This window comes from Pristis pectinata, chromosome 18 (assembly GCF_009764475.1).
Source record: "Pristis pectinata isolate sPriPec2 chromosome 18, sPriPec2.1.pri, whole genome shotgun sequence".
Classification (NCBI taxonomy): Eukaryota; Metazoa; Chordata; class Chondrichthyes; order Rhinopristiformes; family Pristidae; genus Pristis; species Pristis pectinata.
In genome coordinates this window covers 10,962,842-10,971,722 of record NC_067422.1, presented here as the reverse complement: position 1 = coordinate 10,971,722, position 8,881 = coordinate 10,962,842, and the positions used below count along the sequence as shown (strand labels likewise).

At 37.5% G+C, this 8,881-nt stretch overlaps 1 protein-coding gene across 2 annotated transcripts in view; it reads right to left on the bottom strand.

The window, feature by feature from the left end:
• Positions 1 to 441: 441 nt before the first annotated feature.
• cog1 (component of oligomeric golgi complex 1) overlaps positions 442 to 8,881 on the bottom strand; it is a 32,586-nt gene continuing 24,146 nt past the window's right edge. Inside the window, exons 12-15 of one of the 2 annotated variants that reach the window (XM_052033149.1) lie at positions 8,295 to 8,404; positions 6,323 to 6,401; positions 5,693 to 5,748; positions 1,588 to 1,804 (exon numbers count right to left, since the gene is read on the bottom strand). In XM_052033149.1, coding sequence (XP_051889109.1) covers positions 5,731 to 5,748; positions 6,323 to 6,401; positions 8,295 to 8,404 — 207 coding nt within the window. In that variant the 3' untranslated portion in view covers positions 1,588 to 1,804; positions 5,693 to 5,730. Of the gene's footprint in view, positions 1,805 to 5,692; positions 5,749 to 6,322; positions 6,402 to 8,294; positions 8,405 to 8,881 lie in introns of both variants that reach the window. The other variant, XM_052033148.1, reaches the window with a different exon arrangement.

Sequence of the window (8,881 nt, the reverse complement as noted above, 5' to 3'; positions counted from 1 at the left end):
GCTACATTTAATGTGAAGTAAGTCACAATTCAAAACTAACATTAGCTAAAAGAGTAAATACTGCTATATTTGAACAGGAATTGTCAAATTATAATGTTACGATCAGAGAAGATTTAGTTTCCCAAGATTAAATGACTCTTTGGGAAACATTTCAAGCGTAAGTCTATTGTAGAAATGCACCTTGAACATGCAGTGTTTAGTATTACTGACATTTGTAAGTTGGTGTCGATTGTAACAAAATGCTGAACAATTTGCATACCTGGGATATAACACAAATTAAACAGCAGGTGTAGTAACTGGCTGTTACATCTAATTACACAGCTTCATTTTAATGTGCATTTTTTCTTTTGCTCTGCTGTACTGCTTCTAGCACAAATGTACAAAAATGGTAATCACGGCAATAATCCAACTAACCATTTCCATGAACACAGGAAATAATGCTTTGAACCAGCTGAGCAACAAACTTTAATGTTGATTTTTCTGGACAGAAAAAAAGCCACTCTTTTTAATTAATAATGAAGGCTGTCTAGTTTCTGCCTGACCCAAAAATTTAAATTTACCATAAAAAAATGTTATTGTTGTGCTACATGGAAGACAACATATACCTTTTAGAACATAGAAGAGTACAGTCCAGGAACACACCCTTCAACCCACGATATCTGTGCCAAGAATGATGCCAAATTAATCCCTTCTGCCTGCACGATTCATATCCCTCCAGTCCCTGCATATTCATGTGCCTATGTAAAAGCCTCTTGAATGCCACTATAGTATCTGCTTCCGCTAGCACCCCAACAGAGCATTGCAGGCACCTACCACTGTGTGTAACACAACTTGGTATTGGTATATTATTGTCACTTGTACCGAGGTACAGTGAAAAACTTGTCTTGCATACCAATCATACAGGTCAATTCATTACACAGTGCAGTTACATTGGGTTAGTACAGAGTGCATTGATGTAGTACAGGTAAAAACAATAACAGTACTTGCTACATACATCCCCTTTAAACTTACCCTCTCTCACCTTAAAGCTACGTCCTCTAGTATTCAACATTTCTACCTTGGGAGAAAGATTCTGGCTGTCTACCCTATCAATGCCTCTCATAATTTTATAAACTTCTATCAGGTATTTTGCAAGCTCTATTTTGTTGCATCCTCCTGTAGCAGGGTAGCAATGTAAACATTAGAACTATAAAGGACTTAATCAAAATAAGACCACATATCCAAATGGAATGGAGGATTGCAACTTGATGGATATGTACTGCCAAGAACAGCACATTGAAAGAGAGAATGTCCACACAAATGAACAGCTGAAGAATCCACTCGTTAAAATGTTGCCTCTGGAGACAAGCTCACATTACCATTTTGTTATTTAATTTAGCGTCATTAGGAATTGAATATATTCCAATTCACTGAAGGTCCAAGTTGGCATACTGAAGTCTCCACGACACTGGTAACTTTTTATAGAAAAAAATGCATCTTAACAACGGCCACAGATGGAGTCGTAGCAGTATTAAAGCAATTGCTCCTGGTCAGTAATTCAGAATTGTACATTACAGACATCGATACATGTTTAGAGTCAATGGCTGGTGATTTTGTTTTCGTATTTATTAATTTATTTCTACATCAAAGCTTGCATCAGTTTTTTTTTCCCCCAAAGCTGTCATTATCACTTGGTCATACTCGATAGCCACCCTAATTTAAAAAGCGACGATGCTGATGATGATGATGTATCATCATCTTGAAAAGAAGCCAGCTGATGAAATAAGGCGCCAGGCTTTAGACTTGCTTCTTCTGTGACCAACATCTACAACAAAAAGAGAAAAAAAAATGTTTTAAGTACCACCTCCTATGTACATTTACTGTGCAAGACAGAAGGTACAATAGGGAACCGTGCAAATAAAGTCATTAATTATTCACCGCTACGCCAACAATACTTGTGGCAACAAATATCCTACTGTAATTCCATGATCACTTTTTGCAAGTCAGCAAGCTCAATTACATTCTCAACCATCTTTCTCTTTTTCTCTTTGGTCCCTGAATAAAGATTGTTTATAGAGGGAGCACATCTATCTATAGACTGCTAGACTGATTTGGAGAGATTTCTTTTCACAGTTTAGAGGGATCATTATGTTTCTAAGCACAATATTCTATGCACACCTACCTTAAGATTAAAAGATGAAGTAATATGGTTGCCACTATTTACTAACAAAAAACATGCAAAGCAGAAATCAACCTGATGTGCCATGATGCAGACTCATTTTTGGAATAAAAGAAATCACACAGGTAAATAAATAAGATCATGTGACAGATCCTTCTATTATGACCATCCAGGTCATGCCCTCTTCTTGTTGCTACTGTCAGGCAAGAGATACAGAAGCCCGAAGTCCCACACCACCAGGTTCAGGAACAGATACTTTCCTACAACCATCAGGTTCTTGAACTGACCTGCACAACCCTAACCCTACCTCAGTAACAGAATACTACGGACCACTTGCACTACCATGGACTTGTCTCTGATCGTGTTTTTTTTGCACTAATATCTTGTTTTGCACAGTCTTTTTTTCTCTTCACTATCTTGTAGAATTTATATTTTGTGTTATACTTTGTGCCTGTGATGCTGCTGCAAGCAAGTTTTTCAATGAATCTGTACCTCACCGTACTTGTGCACATGACAATAAACTCCACTTGACTAAACTTTTAGTTACAACAAAATGGTGAAGGCTATCACTCAGGCATCCAGTAATGACATTAAAAGCTATAAAGTACGGATTTGTTCTGGCCGGGCACAGCTGTTCACCTGACAGACTGACTGAGATATGAAACCCATTTGGCTCCAACTGAAATTTCCATTGGCTGAAGGTAATAAACAGAGGATAGTTAATACTTGGAGCATAGCTCTTTTTATTCCATGTCTGTCAGCAAATGCAGTCACCTCCACCACACTACCTCCATCCCTGCAGGTCAAATTTAAGCAGTGGTACATGCAGTCTTCTTGACAATGCATTCACATGCTTTAGTACATTACAATTTAAGCAGCAGAAGGGCAACTTGCAGACTAATAAAATGGAACCAGCTATGAAACTTTGCAGTAATTTTGTCATCAAAACTATTACTCATTTGAATACAGATCGTTTCCCAGTGGTTCACATTTACAGCATGCTGGGCTAGATCTTGGCGAATTTTGCCAGCAATTCAGATAGGAACTGTCAGAGTTCGAATGGCTGTTAAGTCCTGAAGTTCCATGCACACAATTTTCAATCTGGAAGCCTAGAATTACCACTTCACTTCAACGATAGGGCCCAGTTTTGCGGCGATCCTCCAGCTGAATGTAGAAAAATGCCACTCGAATCCTGAGCCCTACTGATTTCAATGAGAATTCTTGGCCTGTGAATTTATTGTTTCAATTATTTGCAGCTTCAATTTTTTTTTTAGTGTAAATGTTCTAAAAATTATCAAACTACTGAAAAATTGAAATGATGCATCTGACATTCAGACACATATCTCAACTAATAAAAGGCCTCATGGATGCAAACCTCATCTAAGCTCTGCCAATTGCAAAACTCTCTCATACGTTTAGAGGGATATGGGCCAAATGCAGGCAAATGGAACCGCTAGATAGACAACTTGGTCCACATGGATGAGTTGGGCCAAAGGGCCTGATTCCATGGTGTATAGATCTATGACTCTAGGTGTTTCAGGGATGGGTCTTTGTGCTTTACAACAATCAGCCCAGTTGCTATTCAGACACTGCTGCTGAACTCAAGGATACAGAAGGCCAGAGGGATTGCCTTTCTGCATCTGACCCTGGCACGTGGGGACCGTGGATAGAGTGGACAGCTGGCAGACTTAGTCCAGCACAGTCTGAACTCCTGCAGATCACTAATGTGATGCTGATTAGAAAGTTCTATTATAAGTGATCATTTTCATTCCATAAAACTGAAAGATCTGAATTTAGAACACTCCTTATCCAAAAGATTCCTGTAACATTGGTAGTTGTTTAATACCTTTCATCACCCTGAGTGAACAGAGCCTCCACAATGTCAACACAGATTTGTGTTATTATCTATTAGAAATTAATGTCACAGCTGTTCAGCATTTCATAAAAGTACACACCTCACATGCACACTGATGGATATTGAAACAAGCTGCTCTACCAGCAACTCTTCAAGGACAGGAACAAAAAGTACAAGCATAATTTCCATAGTAATAAATTACATTAATGAATTTGATCGGCAAATAATTCATGTGTGGTATGTAGTGAGTACCATAAAGACTATCAACTCTATGTGAACCATTTTAGTTAAAAATTTTGACCTGATTGATCAATGACTAAGTAATTTTGTGGTTCCTCGTTAAATTTTACTTCATGGCACTCAGCTCTTGACATTTATTCATAGAACTTAAGTGTTTCTGTGTATATTAGCAGATAAAAGTTATGGGTACTTTGAAAGCTATATAAAAATTCAGTCCTCGAAGGATTGGGCACATTCAACCACAGACAACTATTAAAATTGCTATGTTGTAAGTCAAAGGAAAAGGGAAAAGCTGTTCTGGCACCAACTCTGCAGTAACTTCTGCAAATCTGCAAGCAATCAGTCTATCACTTCAAGTCACTCTTGCCACATCCAGGTGATTCTTTACAGGATCAACTAAAGTGTTTAATGGCTATGCAGTAAAGCAGAACACTCAAACCACAAATAGTAGTTTCTGGGCAACAGAAAAAAATTATTTAAAAAATTAGGTAACAATAAAACCAGTGTATTTGAATTTTGGTAAAGCATCAGTGCCTCTATCAAATAACTCACATTTACTCAAGAACAAAAACAATTCTTATGCATAATAATGTCAAAAGTTACACCACCCTCCATGTTTGTACTATTAACCTTTAGAGTGTGTGTTGGATGGCAAAAGACTTCAACTAAAATCATAAGAATTGAACTGGTGAATCCATGGTGCAATTCTTTTTTAATAACTCTAGATATGCAAATACAACCAAATCATGAATGTAGACATAATCTCTCCAGTTTTTTGTAACTTGTAACTTTGATGCTTATTTAGTTAATCACAAAATTTGCACTGCTACCAGGAACTGTTAAAAAACATTTGTCAGGAGATGCCAGCAATCGCCTTTCCTTTTCTTCAGTATTGTTGCTGAACTCCAAGAAAACCAAGAAAAATGGTAACCAAAAATAATTTAAAGTTAGAAAATAGACTAGTCACTGGAGATTAAGACAGAAGTGAAAATCAAGCCAAGCACATTTTTCTTTTAAGAACTCAATAGAACCCATTTTTATTTTTTTTTAGCAATTTAAGATCAATTTTGCACCAATGGAATGGGTCCCGGGATTTAAATTGTATGTTTTTTCAGACTGCAGAGTCAGTTGAAAACTCAATGTCAGTCTGTTCAGAAAACAGGACTTCTTTAGCTTCAGAGCTGATATCAACTCATTATTCATTTGAGCAGAGAATACAAGGTAATTCTTTTCAGACAGGCATATCTAATTCTGAATTAGGCTGGATCAAAGTTCAATGTGCTTTTAGCAGAACTAGCCTTAAGTAGGCTTGACTAACTTCACACTTGCTCATCACAAATACACTGGTATTGGTGGTTACCTGATCATAATGCTGCTTATTGTATGATTACTCAAACGTAATGCAAAGCTAAATACGCTGCACATGTGACTATAAATACCCAGTGAAGCTTCATCAAAAGGTTGCAGCTGTGACAGGTCAATGCTTCAGCTGAAACTGAATTTACAAAAATCAGTTAAATTGCATACATCGTACAAATAATAATGCAAGTTTTACTTATATGTTATATTTCATGTAGTGCAGTATTAAAGAAACTAAAATACACCGGGATCAATTTAACGTTGCCACCAAGACATGATCAAAATCATCCCAGAGTCTTGGTCATTTGGATGAAGGGATGTTGTGAAGAGCTATTGACTGGTTTCAATAAGATGATGATAGTGTTTGTTATGAGTAGAAAAGGTCTCCACCACCTTCAGAAAATTAATATTGAGTCGATCATTAGCAATATCTTTATGGGGCTGTGCACCGTGTAAAATATACAATACAGTAGACTTTATCCACCATTTCTATAAAGCCCACTGTTATACACATTGTAACAGTGATTAGGAGAGAACACTAAAACCACTGTTATTATGATGAAACAGGTCATTAAACAAACAAGTTTCTTCGGTTCTATAAACTTACTTGTAAAAACTAAGGATTCAGGTGCTTTACTTTTAAAGTACAAGAGTTAAAATTCAAACCATATCTATAATTACAGTAAACATTAAACAAAGTCCACACTAACCTGATTCTTAACTTCACTTGCTCGGACAGATGATTTAGGCTTTCGGGAACTTGTCATACTAAGTGGCAGTAGACCAAATCTGGAATCACAGATTCACAATATCGATGACATGTATAGTTCAGTCAACCAATAGTGTCAAACTAAGACGAATGAGCAAATTACCCCATGGTGTATTAAAATGCAAGTTAGTTGAATTAGTAAGCTACTAATGTGTCTGAAACAGAAAGTGGATTTTGCTTCTTTGCACCAGCTACGAATATTTCTTAATTTATACCACAGCCAGTGTGCAAACTGGCAAACAGAGAATAGATTTCCATACCAAAATCATTGAAAGAAAGTTGTCAAAAATACAGGTAGTCAACATGCAGCTGAATATTATCATCATTAGCCAACCCAAATTCACCACCTGGCACGCTCTAGTAACTGACGTCCTGAGATCTCTCAATTAAGTACACTGGTATTCTGATTTATTCGAGAAAACTTCCAAGTCCTACAGAACTGCAGGAAGACCCGAAGGAACTGCAACAAAATCCCAAGTAAATAAAATTTCACGAAGGAAGTGCAAACTAAATTTTCATTATTAGATATTTTATTAACTTGCCATTCAGCACAGAAACAGGCCCTGAGGCTCACCATGTCCGTGCCAGCCATCAAGTACCCATCTATACTAATCCTATTTACCAGGACTTGAGCATAGCCTTCTATGCCTTGCTAATTCAAGTGAACATCCAGATACTTCTCCAAGGTTGCGAGCGTATCAGACACCACCTCCTCAGGCAGTGTGTTCTTGATTTCAATCACTCTCTGGGTGAAAAAAAATCTCAAATCTCCTCTGAACCTCTCACTCCTCACATTAAATCTGTACCATCTGGTCTTAGATACCCCTGTTATAGGGAAAGGTTCCTCACTGTCCACCCTGTCTTTTCACCCTCAATTTTGTCTCTCTCTCTTGGGTCCTCCCTCTGTTTCCTACACTCCAAGGAAAACAAACCCCAGCATATCCACTCTCTCCTGATAACTGAAATGTTCCGTCCCAGACAACATCTTGGTATACATCCTCCGCACCCTCTCCACTACATTCATATCCTTCTGAGATGTGGCAACCAGAACTGCACACAATACTCCAGATGTAGGCTAACCAAAGATTTTTTTAAATTGTATCATGATCTCCACACTCTTACATTCTATATCCTGCATAATGAAGAGCATAAGCCTTCTTCAACACCTTATCTAGCTGTGCTGTTCTCTTTAGGGATCCATGGACATACACCAAGGTCCCTCCAATTTCTCAACACTCTGTAGGGTCCTATCATTCATGGTGTATGTCCTACTCTTAATAGACTTCCCAAAATTCATCACCTCACATCAGGATTAAATTCCATCTGCCACTGCTCTGCTCAATTTATCAGTTGATCAATCTCATTCAGTAACCCAAGACTATCCCCATTATCAACAACACCACCACCAATTTTCATTTCAGTATGTTCATTACAGCCCTTACCTGCTTTGGCATTTCTATGATTTTAGACAGTTGCAGGATTTTAGATTTTCAGTAATGTGAAAACAAGTCTTTAAGCCAACTTTCAGCCAATAAAAACAAATTTAAGTCTAGCACCTGTCTGATAACTGGGCTTTTAATGTATTTCTACCATCTCTGGTATTATTTCAGATTTCTTCTCTTTCCAGGATTTTGCCTTTGCCATCTTTAACAACATGCTTCACAAAAGCTTCAAATAAAACCTTACAAGCAATTCTCTAAGATGGAGGTCCTGTGTCCACACTCAAACTTTTTATTATCTAAACAACATTATATTGCAAACTTGATCTATGCAATATTAACTATTTCCCATTTAAATACCGAATAGCTTGGTAATATCTAACAATTCAAGTTGGACCCACAAGCAGGCACATAACTTTACAACAGTTAAACCCTTCCAAGCTTGCCACGGAAATGCAATAAGGACTCATTTACCGGATCTGACTGGAAGCCAAAGGCAAGATGTTATGAGGTTCTTGCGAGTTAAATGTCGTACTTCTGCTGGTGTATTGTTTCTCTGTGCCAGTTAATAACCCAAAAAGCACCTAAAGGACAGAACCAAATTTGTCGTCAGACTCAAAACAGAGCAAGGGAAGCATTCTGAAATCAACCAACCCTTTAAATTGTGCACTGCAGAACTCTATTTTCTTTTAAAATATTATGACACAAAATCATTTCAACATGTTCATTACAGCCCTTCCCTGATTTGGAAGGTTTTGCATTTCAATGATTTGATACAGTTGCAAGAGATTAGATTTTCAGCAACAGGAAGACAAGTCTTTAAGCCCACTTTCAGCCAATGAAAACGTTTTTAGGAAGGAGGTATTTAGTTTTAAGTATTGGGCACTGGAGGACAGGAAACAAATTTATGACAGAATAAATGGGGATGATATATTGGGCAGGAGTTGATATAGGAGGCTGTGCTCCAGATGTCTTACTTCACCATGGCATGATTAGCAGAACTAAAATAAGGCTAATTCTGATGACTGCAGCTGATTTTTTTTTAAAACGGATTTGCTTCA